General features: G+C 40.3%; 1 protein-coding gene across 1 annotated transcript in view; it reads left to right on the top strand.

Moving 5' to 3' along the window:
• Positions 1-13,193, top strand: part of LOC139644795 (neural cell adhesion molecule 1-like) — a 64,950-nt gene that overhangs the window by 18,031 nt on the left and 33,726 nt on the right. Inside the window, exon 5 of the mRNA XM_071520283.1 lies at positions 9,676-9,826. Coding sequence (XP_071376384.1) covers positions 9,676-9,826 — 151 coding nt within the window. The remainder of the gene's footprint in view (positions 1-9,675; positions 9,827-13,193) is intronic.

The following is a 13,193-nucleotide window of genomic DNA, read 5'->3' as shown; positions in this document are numbered from 1 at the left end:
GGTGTTCTACGTTGAGACTTGAGACTTGGCATTAATGACATGGACTTGACTTGGTGTTCTACATTTAGACTTGGGACTTGACTTGAGACTTGTGCCCCAAGACTTGAGACTGACTTGGGACTCGAGCAAAGTTGACTTGGTCACACCTCTGTGACCCAAGAATGTGCAGGTTTTCATGCCAAACCAAACACTACAGCAGCTGATTTCACTGACTTCAACCAGAGAGGAGGGTCTCATCGGGGGAATCAGCTGCTGTCGCGTTTGGTTGGAACGAAAACCCGCAGACCCTCAGAGTGTCACGGCACACGGTTGAGAACTATACTGCCCTAAGATAGACCTTCACAAAACATGCTAACTTCACTCGCTGCCACATAGACATGATCAGTAAAGGAATGAACTTAAAGGAATAGTTCACCCAAAAATGAAAATTCTGTCATCATCTCCTCCCCCTCATGCCAGTTGAAACACAGGTGAAGTTTGTCCATATAACACACAGGGAGGCTGCCAGCACAACTCCATAGCAGCCTTCTCCAAAACAACTGAAGTCAGTGGGGACCAGTTCTTCAGAGTTCCAAAAAGACCTACAGTATATTTACACCATCATTTAGTGCAAATCTTAACTACAGCTGATTGATTTGCAACAAATAATGGTGTATAGGTCTTTCTATGTACAGTGTGATTGTTTGGCTGTTTTTGTTTTGGAACTCTAAAGAACAGGTCCCCATTGACTTCAGTTGTTTTGGAGAAGGCTGCTACCAAGTTGTGCTGGCAACCACCCTGTGTGTTATATGGACTAACACATTTCACCTGTGTTTCATTTGGCATGAGGGTGAGTAGACGATGACATAATTTTCATTTTTGGGTGAACTATTCCTTTAATACACCTTACTGAGCTGCAATGTCAAAATACCCGATGAGATGCTGCTAAGAGTGAGGGGTTGCCCTCATTAAAAAAACAGCACATGATAACAAATCAACATCTGCGGCTAAAAATTCAGGGCAATGTGCAAGCACTCTACCAACATTGGCAGCGTGCATTAAAATCTTTGATCACACCTAGTGTTCTGCCAACTTCTGTGCTTCCAAAAACCTAAGAAAAAAAGTGGAAATGAAGATATGGACAAACCTCTATGCATAAACATGGATTGCATGTTTCTGAGAATATTACTTTGCAACCTCTTCACCTTCCTTATAATCCTCCTCTCCCCCACCGGCTGGACTTCATAACTTTCACCAGCCAATGAAGTCGGTGAGCGTCTTGATTTATGTCCATATTTCTTCCAAGTTTATTTCAATTATCACAGCACATAAGTCCGCTTAACGCCAAGTGTCATCCCAGCATGTGACCAGTGACGCGTCCCACTGTTGATGGAGTGCTCCAACAGTCGCCTGGATTCCAAGCTGTGTGATTTATGGCCTCCACGGACCACAGCCACAGCATATTTATTATTATGTGCTGTTTGTATCATTATATAAGTGGTTTTTTTTGGTGGCATACAGTTGGTTTTGGACGCACAACAGCATTTTTATTCTCTTCTGATTGATTCCATGGTCATAAAATATGAATATCACCTCCAAAAATGACATTGACTGCATTGATAAAACGCTGCAGGATGTATGGGATTGAACCATATTCCCATAACCATGTCATTTGCTATTTACTGTTATGGGTGAATTATATTGATTTGATGATGTTTCCCCTGTAGGTTTTCCTTACCTAGGTTTTGTAGACAACTAACTAGTATGAGTAGACTATTAGTGGTTTGCTGTAGTTTAGTCCCCTCCTCTGTCAGTAGCTGATTGGCCTGTTGAAAAATTGGTTTGTATTTAACATCTTCTACTGTGTACTTGCTTTTGATCATTGAAATGAGGTGCTTTGATCTTTCTTTCTGATCTGGTCTCATAAAATTGTGTGAAATGAGCCCAAACTATGAAACGCAAATGATGTGTTGTGGACACAAATTATGTGAACGTTCCACTCCTCCACCATGAACTGAACCATGTGGCAATACCACACATTGGATTATGTGATAATAGCACAAATTAGTAAAGCGTCTTTGGTTAAGGTTTGGATTAAGGTTTAGGTTGATCCTGGTTAAGGTTTGGATTAAGGTTTAGGTTGATCCTGGTTAAGGTTTGGATTAAGGTTAGGTTGATCCTGGTTAAAGTTTGGATTAAAGTTAGGTTGATCCTGGTTAAAGTTTGAATTAAGGTTAGGTTGATCCTGGTTAAGGTTTGGATTAAGGTTAGGTTGATCCTTGTTAAAGTTTGAATTAAGGTTAGGTTGATCCTGCTGTTGGTTTCATGTGGAGAGAGCAATAACGATAGCATAGTAAAGCCCTACACGCCCATTCAGACAGTCATTAAGGGTCAGACCATTGAACAGGTTCAGTGTTACAAATACCTGGGTACTATAATTGATAACAAGCTGAAATTCAATGAGAACACAGGGGCAATTTGTAAAAAAAAAACCCAGCAACGACTGCACTTCCTCCAGAAGCTTAATTGGTTTGGTGTGTGTACTAAACTCATGACGCTCTTCTACAGCTCCATGGTAGAGTCAGTCATCACCTTCTCTATTATTACTTGGTTTGGTAATCTCTCAACAGGTGACAAGAACAGGCTGCAACATAAAGTTAAAGTGGCCAGTAAGATCATTGGTGTTAAACTGCCTGATCTGTCTCACATCTTCCGTAAGAGAGCAACTTCTAAGGCTGGAGATATTTTACAGTGTTCTCTTCATCTTCTGTATGGAGAATCTGAGCTCCTACCCTCCGGACAGAGATTTAGACTACCAAAGGCCAGGTCTAACAGGTTGAATAATTATTTTATTTCTCAGGCCACCAAACTGTTAAATGCTCATGATGACCCAGCTGATGATTTCCCATTCAACTACTGGGAGCTGATGATGGTTTTAGCGATGGCTAAAAATACTCTAGGTTTCCTGTTGTCACTTGATGTATTTAAGCATTCATGTATTTTATCATGTTTTTTGTACCTGAGTCCGTGTGCCTATGTCTCTGTGTGTTCTATGTTTTATCAGGCCGCAAGACAAATTTCCCCTCGGGGACAATAAAGTTGAAGTTGAAGTTGAAGTAGTAACAGCAAGAGAGCAAGAGTTTCCAGTTGAGATAAAGCAAGAATTGCACACCTTAGTATCTCTTCTACGATGGATTTCTCCCTGTATGATTGTTGAACGTCTCTCGGTGCAAAATGGCGGCTCTAGAAAGAAGCCCTTGCTCTTTGATTCTGAGGGACTGACACCAAAACCTGACGTTTACCGCTGATGTTTTAGACAGCTGAAATGTTTGGCCAAAAATCCCCATTAATGGAAGGAATATCACCAATAGCTGTTTTAACAGAGTCGGTGTTGTAGGGTGGATTTTGCCTTTGGATGTGAGGAAAGGGGGAGTATGAGAGCGGGTATGGCACTGGGGTTATCCAATGGTCACCTCCCTTTCACAAATGTTTCAATTAGGACTTCGACACCTCCAGCCAGCCGGGAGCACTTACCACCAAACACAGCGCCTGTGACTTCTGTGAAAGCCTTTTTTGAGAGCAAATCAAGGCACTCATTCCCAGCGATTTTACAGGAGAAAATAATAGCGGTCTATCGGAATCAATAACAAAAAAAAATCTAATACCCAGATTCGCTTAATCATCAGTTGACACCAGAGTGCATTCAGTGACCATTCTGGCTCGCATTGTAACGGGAATTCTACATGCAGTCTGGATGCGGTCCAGGCACATTGTGCATACAAGCAATGTAAACAGAAGGAGACAGTGAGCAGGGAAAAGTAATTCAGACCGATCTAACACTAGAAAGCCTGTTCTGAATTAAAATTATGAAATTAGAATATTAAAATTGAAATGTCTCAGCATTCAGAATGTCCCTCCACCTTCTATACAAATCGGTGTTACATTTTCAAAATCATTCAGGGAAATAGTAGTTATAATTATATTCCTCTGCTTCAGCTGATTGCTTAGACTCCCAAAATCCATTGGCCTTTGTGTTATATAATAAATCCAGCCACAGGAGACCCATGACAGCCATTTTCGAGTCGACATACATTGATGTGATCTCATTAAATGCGATCTCTAAAATACAAATCTAAAAAATAAGGATGCGCTCACACCAATAACCGTACCGAGACTGCCTGAAAATGCAAATGTCTGGACTGATGCTCATATTCAACTTTTTATTCATGTGTTCTTACCTGGTGTAAAGACCAGAGATGATAAATTATGGGGGAATTTTCGTATTTGTTTTGACTCCCCTGCCCCCCCCCCCCCCCCCCCGGCTGCCAAAGTCCAGTTTGCTTGCATTTGGCCAATGTGAACCTAAATGAACCAAATACAAAAATATTACAAAGTCAACTTTTCAACTATGATTTGGACCAAGGAAAACAAACTATAGGTGTGATCACACCCTAAATGTATAGTCTAGGAAAGACCTTGTCATATACCCCTTGTCCCCAAAGGGAGGGGGTGAGACAGATAGAGATAGAGTTTAACAAGATACAGTAGTTTGTATGTGGCTGTGTAGATAAGACAATTGAAGGCAAGAATACCACATAAGAAAACTTGCCGACTCATGATGATCTATGATTATTAGTGTTCAGAGTTTATGTTTCTGGAGATATCGTCAGTCTACTGCGCTGCAAAGCAGTAAAGAGGAAAATGTCACCACAATAAATATTCAGATGTAGCCTGTGTGAGAAAATCCACCGGTGATGAATGCACTTTAAAAAAAAGAAGAAAAAAAAAGCCTGGGATTGATCAAACTAATCTGCAGCCTTGGATCATATTTTTGGATCAGACCCTGGCTGACCTGGACTCTGCGATAGGCGTAAATGATAGGCTGCTGCAAGATTAAAGAGCAAGAATGCACTATATGATTAGTCAAGACGATATGAATGTAGATGAATGTGATCTAAAAGCTGATATCATGCTAGTTCACCAGGTTCACTGCCGGAGAAGCTTTCTTTCAAACGAGTAAATGCAGTAAATACAGGCCAGTCCTTCAGGCTTCAAAAAGGGCTAAAAATGTCCATAAATGTCCTCCATACAACCGCAGCATACTATAAGTGTTTTGATGCCATGCATCCACTCTGTGAGTGGAAAAAAAATACATTTTATCAGTTATTTAGTGCAAATCGAGTCTTCCTACTTGCAAGGTTTGGGGACACGGATGCTGAATACAATAGAGGAAGACTCGAGTTGCATTAAATAATGGATAAAAAGTTGTTTACTTACATTTTTGTGAGAACTATTCCTTTAAAGCTGCACTAGGGAACTTCACACTTTGGCGCCCCCAGATGGCAGCGAGAAGTTACTGTTTGAATTTTGAGGACTTCACTGCCCAGAAATCCTGCGAGTCAGTAAGCTAAATGCTATGTTCGTGTCATATTGGAAGAAGCAGAAGAACGTTGGCTGATCATTTAGATTTTTGTTACCTTGGACTGCCGACACCGGTTGGATTCCCTGCTATGTTTCCCACTTGTGTTGACACACTTCGGCAATTCGTGATGCCAGGTGGGAGACATTTGCCTGGGTCCAGACCTTTGAATCCACCCACTCCACCGAGTTGACTGATTCTGGTCTGGCATCGTGACATGAAACAGCGGTTTCTCGGTTGAAAAATGATCGGTCCAATGAGCGCCGGGGGGGGACTAACGATTAGCCAATCAGCAATAACAACAATGGCGACCGCTATAGACAAGATAGACGCTGCTATCCAGGCTGATCTAAATCGATTAAAAGTACCAATTACTTTGAAATCCGAACAGCACTCTGCTTTGAAGGCATTTTTTCAAAGGGGAGATGTTTTTTTTGCATCAGTGTTGACTTGAAAATGATGTTAGATTCAGGCCGATACGTTGGTCTCTAGTGATTGGTTAGGGAAAATCGAATGGAATCGAGATGGAAATGGAGTGTAGCAAGTTGACAATTCTGTCTGATATCAGGCAAGGGAGACATCGGAGGCTGCCAAAAATCCCCACATATCCTACTCGCAATTACCACTAGGAGGTTGACGTGAGCGTTTTTTATGACATGAATGCGGCATTAACGTCTTCTTTCTTAGTGCGTGGTGGCGGTGGAGGTGGTGAAGAGGTTTTGATTAGTCACTTAGCACAGTAAAAAAAAAAAAAAACACAAATGCCTTTTTTGCAAGTGAAGAAAACGCTTTCGCCTCGATTGCCGAGAGAACCGACACGGCACGTTCGTGAATCCGGTTTCTATCTTGTCAGCTTTCATGCGGTGCTCATGGAATACTCGGGAGTGGAACCGAACGTGTCAGTTTATCGGGCGAGAATGTACCAGGAGCAAAAAAAAAAGGAACACGTATGAAGAGCACTACTGGGTTCGTTCAGGCTGACTCCGACGACAGCGGCAGCCTCTGCAGATTCTGCCTGGCATTTTTTTTCCCCCCCCCCTCCCTGTGTAGCAGTGGTAGAACAGAATATATGACTAGCGGAGCACATCTATTGACAGGTTATGTAACGGAGTGTCAGCTTTGCCCTACAAAAGCAGAACAGCAGTGACTGCGCAAGCGAGCGAGGCTGAGAAAAACGACTTCGAAGTTTCACTCCGGTCACACCAACAGTATTAAGTGGATGGTGATTCATTTAGCAGCATTTATGGGAGCAATTAAAGGAATAGTTCACCCAAAGATGAAAATTCCATCATCATCTACTCACCCTCATGCCAAATGAAACTTGAAATTTGTTAGTCCATATAACACACAGGGAGGCTGCCAGCACAACTTGGTAGCAGCCTTCTCCAAAACAACTGAAGTCAATGGGGACCTGTTCTTTAGAGTTCCAAAACAAAAACAGCTGTGCATAGAAAGACCTACACACCATGATTTGTTGCAAATCAATCAGCTGTAGTTAAGATTTGCACTAAATGATGGTGTAAATATACTGTAGGTCTTTTTGGAACTCTGAAGAACTGGTCCCCACTGACTTCAGTTGTATTGGAGAAGGCTGCTATGGAGTTGTGCTGGCAGCCTCCCTGTGTGTTATATGGACAAACCTCACCTTCTCCTTTAATGCAACATGTAAAACGTAGCCATGACCTTTAGCCGTTAAAACACTCAAAAAGTTGTAATTGCTGGCTGCCTTTGTACAGAAGAGCTGGCATGACTAATAACAATGTTGCTACATGCAGTGCACAGTATTGACTAAGCCTGACAATTAAAGAGTCATGTTGGACCGGAGAATAGCTCTCAAAAAATAATTACCAATTTCTTGCCGCGCTTACTATGATAGGTCTACCGTTGTAATTCATTTGGTAGCAAATCAGAGTAGCATAATTAACGTGATTCGCCGCAAATAATGAATGAGAACCTGTTCAAAGGTCTGCTTGTGCACTTTTACCCCTGTTGTATCGTTAAAATATTATTCATCATTAACCTTATCTGTGTTTACATTCGAACAGTGTGCCCAATACAGCTCCGTTTCTGTGTCACCGCGGTGCGACAAGATTAATGTTGCCCTTTCAAAATGTTCTGGGACACTCCCTCGGATCCTCGGCAAACAGCAGAAATGTTTCCACCGCATCTGCATCCAGGATAACGGGACAGCCACGGCGCTAATATAACAAATATCACTCCATTATTTATATAATATAAACGGCGAAGCACCTAGAACGCTGCAATATTAATAGAAAAATCGGCGGCGGGCCAAGAAAGTCGACGTGTCTCTCTCTCCCCCCCCCCCCCCCCCCCGCTGTCGGTGTGAAACGCCGTGTCGCCCAGAGGAAACGGGGGAAGGGAAGCTGTTGCTGTGTTTTTTAACAGGCGTGTTTTTTATAGAGCCTGCCACATTTATGTTCTCCATTATTGATGTCTTTGAGAGAAGGAAAAAAAAAAAACACCAATATATCTCAATCCATGTCCAGGGGAAGCTCGCCTTTTGTTGTTTGGAATCATTTGTGACAGATATGAGACTATTAGGAACAAAGCATTCACTCCAATTATATTCACACTTTAATCCCGTTCATTTCAAAGCGTCTTGTTTGTAGCAAATGGCTTTCTCGGTAATGAAGGTGAAAGCATTAGCATTTCTGTTATTTGTATCTTTGTATCTAAGACGCAAATGCCTCTCCAAAGTGAAGAAAATGCGTGTAAAAAGTGTAAAAATCTGATGTCACCACCACTTGTACTTTATAGAAGGTGACATCACCTGGCACTAAAGATCAGCCAATAGCAGATGGTTTTTTTTTTTGTTTTGTTTTTTGTAATTGGGGTGGGGAGTAAGCTATTTGTTGTGATAATCAGAATGTTAAATGTACGCCCCAGATATATATATATATATATAGGCATGCGCAAAGGCTGCTCAGGTTTGTTGAACCAACTGAAACAAGTTTAGCTTTCGTGTTGTGCTATTCATTAGGGCTGGGTTTAAAAAATCGATATCAATTCATAAAATCCTGAGATCGATCTTTTAATATATGCCATTTCGTGTGGATGCTTGAAGCTTGAAGCTACACTGCACTAAAGAAAGCACTTATCTGGTCACTCTGACTGTAGAGTCTGTAGAGTTGCACAGCTTGCACTATATTGTGTTGACTGCTGTAGTGTGTTGGTCATGTTAAATAAAAAGTACATTAATGTAACTGCTTTGGGGTCAATTCTGTATATAAACATTAATATTTTTAATAATGCACAATGTACAATTTACAGCATTAGTTCTCTGAGAATCTCTTTCATATCCAAGCAAAATTGGTATTGTAACTGAAATATCCCTAACCGAATCGATATTGAATCAAATCGGAAATCGAATCGGGACCTTGTGAATCGGAATCGATTCGGGAAATCAGTGGCGATACCCAGCCCTACTATTCATTAAGATCCCGTGCGTAATTCTGAACAGATTTCTGTCTGATTGTTAATTCCTTGTGTCAATTATGTTTTTATCACCAGTCAATCAAAGGTTACGATTTGAAATGTAAGTGCCGGGTTTTCGCTGCCTTTGCGAGAGGAAGTAGGCTATTCAGTAAGCTGCAGCACGTAATTCTGAACAGATTTTTGTCATTCAAACAACTTGGAATTAGTTTACTTATAAACAGCCAACTTACTAAGAAAATTTTGGTTTTAAACCGGGCTCGGGCCCATATCGGGCCTGATCTAAGGTCTGCAAGGATAGGGAACTATTTGACATTTAAGGACTTCAATACTCAGAAACCATGCAACGCAACATCAGTAAACTACACACAGCACACTGATATTTACCAACCCGGCTGATCTGTGTACTTTATACCAAAGGATACCAAAGGGATGAGAGAGGAGATCCAGTGTTGGTGATTCCAGCCTTCTCTGGACGGAGCGCTGACTTTTGGATTTCATTTTTAAGTTGAAGTTTTGATTCCTGGAGAAGATTTCCCACCAAAAATCGTGTCTAGTGCAGCTTTAAAGTGGCAATCCGTGGGATTCTTGTGTGTTTTTATTTTGTGATTTTGATGCAGTTTGAGTTTCTGTAGGTGGCGCTCTTTACTTTGTCTGTTCACTGGGTTAGGGTTATCACTGCTCATGCTAACTACCCAGCTATTGTGGGTAACTATTGTGCTATGGCAACTGCCGATAGAGAGTAGCAAATCAGACATATATTTCTAGAAAAATGTCACAGACTTTATAAGTGTGAACAATTTCTTTCTCTCTCTTCTTTGCAGAGCCTGGATGGAAACGTTGTGGTGCGCAGCCATGCACGAGTGTCCTCTCTCACCTTAAAGTACGTCCAGTTCACCGATGCCGGCCAGTATCTCTGCACCGCCCGCAACTCCATTGGTCAGGACAGCCAGCACATGTACCTGGAAGTCCGCTGTAAGTCTCTCAACTCTGCCTATACTTCTTTTAATGGTTTAATTTTATCAATAGACCTCATCTTTTGATTGCACTATTTTAATTCATTGATCAAAGACACAATGGTCCAACTTAGGGCTGAACGATTTTGAAAAAATATCTAATTGTGATTATTTTGACTGATATTGCAATTGCGATATGATTTGCGATATTAGAGGGAATGATCATTTTTACATCATTATTCTCAATTTCATTGAAAAACGTATTAAAATGATTATGGTGTGATTTTTGCGGGGATCTCTACCAAACAAAGATGTTTTCTTTGTTGAATATGATGTGTAGGCCAGGACATCTCTGCAGCACGACAATATTTCATTTAAAATGGCATTTTGACACACATTTCACCTTTAACAAATATTGCACCTCCTGCGATTTGAAAATTGCAGTAGGCCATATTGCGATTTCTATAAAATTTTGATTAATTGTTCAGCCCTAGTCAAACTTTTGTTGGTCCTGATCTGCAATAAGAGAGCTGCTATCTGTTCTTTTACCTCACAAAGTCATCTTAAGAAGTTTTCAAGTTTTTTATGGACCAGGTAGCATAAGTTAAACAGTGTTAGTTGCCCATGTTGGGGTTATTTATTAAAAGAAACCACCCTTGGATACTCTTCCACTGTTCATCATCAGTCTGTGATGTTCAGTGGAGAAGTTGGTCTCTCTTCTTCTTCTACGATGGATTTCTCTCTGTATGATTGTTGGACGTCTCTCTAGAAAGAAGCTGTCGCTCTTCGATTCTGAAGGACAGGGGCCGGTTGCACAAAACACCTTAAGTTAAGATTTTCCTTAAAGTCTGAGTTAAGTTTCCTTAAAATAAAATCGGTTGCACAAAACACCCTTAAGTCTTCTCCTTAAGGTTTCCTTAAAATGTTCACTTAAGTATTTAAGGTTTTCTCCTTATCTTGGTCTTATACTTAAGGAGTCCGTTAAAGTTAGTTAAACCATTGCACAAAAGACCTTAGCATCCAAAGTAAGGAAAAAAACTTAAGGTACCTCTGACTCTATCTTAACCGCAACATGGCCGAGTTTATGGCGATAAATGAAGAAGTTGTCGTATTTTTTTTGGACCTCTTGCATGGACCTCTTCACCTTTCTTGAATTAATTTCCGTTGCAATTTCCTCCCACATTCGTTGTTTTCTGTTTGCTGTTATTTGCGGATCAAATTTACTTTTTAGTATGTGCTTTCTTTTATTGTATTCCTCCAGAAGTATAATCTTTTCCTCCTCTGACCAATTTGGTGTTCTTGTCTTCTTTTCTTCTAACATTTTTTTACTATCTATAGGCCAACTTTGTGAGACGGTAACAGGTGAGGCGATAACAGGTATCACAAGCGCAAGTGCAAGCAAACAAAGCAAACAAACGGTCTCCATGGAAACTGTAGAATTTTACCGCTGTAAAATCTCTTTCAATGCAGTAAATGCTTTAACGTTTTTCCTTAACTAAGGAAACCTTTTAAGGGATTCTGTGCAACACCCTTAAGTAAGTCCCTCAGCTAAGGAGAAATTAAGTCTTAAGTGTCATACTTAAGGAGTGTTTTGTGCAACCGGCCCGACTGACACTAAATCTTGACATTTACCATGTATGTTAATGTCCTCCAAGCAAGGAAAGAAAGCATGGGCGCATATTCAAGTGGAAGTCAAATAGCACTTGAACTCATTTTGCAATCAATCTAACGTTCCTTCAGCAAAAAGAGAGAGAAATAAAGCTAATGAACACTTAATTGGATTAATAAGCCCTGCCCCAATACGCCAGCAATTTGCTCCAGATATCATCAGAACGCACCACTGATAGAAATGTTGGAGTTGCGGTTAGCTGCCGTAATCAGCGCGTAATCAGGTAGCTGATTCGCCGCCGCCAAGCAATTATCGATAAGAAAAAGGTGCTTTGTCTCGAGCACAGCTCTCACTCTCCGGCCTCTCCTATCTCCACTCTCCCACTCACACAATAAAGACGGTATCTAAGCATGGTGAGCTTCCTATCTTATGCACAGCGTGATCCCATTAGCTCTGGTGAGTGTGTCTAGGTTTGCTGCCAAAGGGCCGATGGGAAAGTGTTAATATCTTTTCTGGAGGAACTCAGTTTTTTCAGCAGTATATCTAATGACAACAATGACTGTTTGAGCTAACCCTAACCCGCGATAAGCATGGCATTTACCGCACCTATAGCACTCTAATGCTGGTATCCATAGTCGGTTATTATATATTCAGCTCTATTCTGGCTGTACAGTTATATGCTTATACCTATTTTGACTCTCTTTATACCGTTCCAACCCATGTGTACAGCTTCTTTCCCCTTTGTGTTCAAACCACTCAGTAGTGAAATATTCTCTAGGTCTGTGCATGCTGATATGGGTTTTTCAAGGTCAATATAATAGAGATGTTTTTGGATTGAAGCTGCCGATTCTCAATATCTTTAAATTTGTCCATTTTCATTATTACATTAAACCAAAAAAGGAATAAATAAATACCTCCATCATATATTAGCAAACTGATATACTGGTCTAAACCTAATGTATTTTTTTGCCTTTTTTTTAATAATACTGACTTTCATAACTTTCTATCAGTGCGGTTCGTCAGGTCCACATGCAGAAAAGACACCCATTTCCTAAATTCATGTTTTAAATCTTTTATATGCTACTTATACTTGTTTATATTACTTTCATTTAGGGCTGGGCGATAATTCAATATTATCGTTTATCGTCTTTCAGTGGAATCATATCGTGATGATATGAAGATATTTTGATATCGTGACACACATTTCTGCTGTCTGAATTGATGATGACAAGCAAATTTTACTTAAAAACTCTGATAAAATGAGGTATGGTAGGAATATTATTTGAATATTTCTGTTGTTGTTTGACATCACACCTAACATCACCATTCGGTTCAATAAGATGAACATTCATTTAATTATTTATCGTAATTTTGCATACATGAACCATATCGTGATTTATATTGTTAGCGAAAAATCCTTATGATTATCATGATACTGATTTCAACCATATCACCCAGCCCTACTTTCTTTTATACACTACTCCTAAAAGAGACAAATTACCTTAATTGCTACTTTAATTTTTTTAATATACTACAATTTAAGCATTTAGCAGACACTCTTATCCAGACTTACAATTAGTGCAACAGTAAAATAACATTGAATATTCCTCAAGGATCAACAGAGTAAGCAGCCTGATCATTCAGAGTGCCATGAAAACAAAAAGGGCCACAACATTAAATAAGGAAAATAAAGTCTCTCTTATCAGCAGTTATGTTAAGCCAAGAAGCAAGTGTAAGTATAATATTCTAACATCATAACAGCAGCTAAGTGCGTAAC

Source organism: Centroberyx affinis, unplaced genomic scaffold (genome assembly GCF_046629955.1).
Source record: "Centroberyx affinis isolate AG114_WGS23_722 - 3 ecotype Tasmania unplaced genomic scaffold, CSIRO-AGI_Caff_v1 ptg000787l_1, whole genome shotgun sequence".
Taxonomy (NCBI): domain Eukaryota; kingdom Metazoa; phylum Chordata; class Actinopteri; order Beryciformes; family Berycidae; genus Centroberyx; species Centroberyx affinis.
This window is presented reverse-complemented; position numbering and strand designations above follow the sequence as displayed.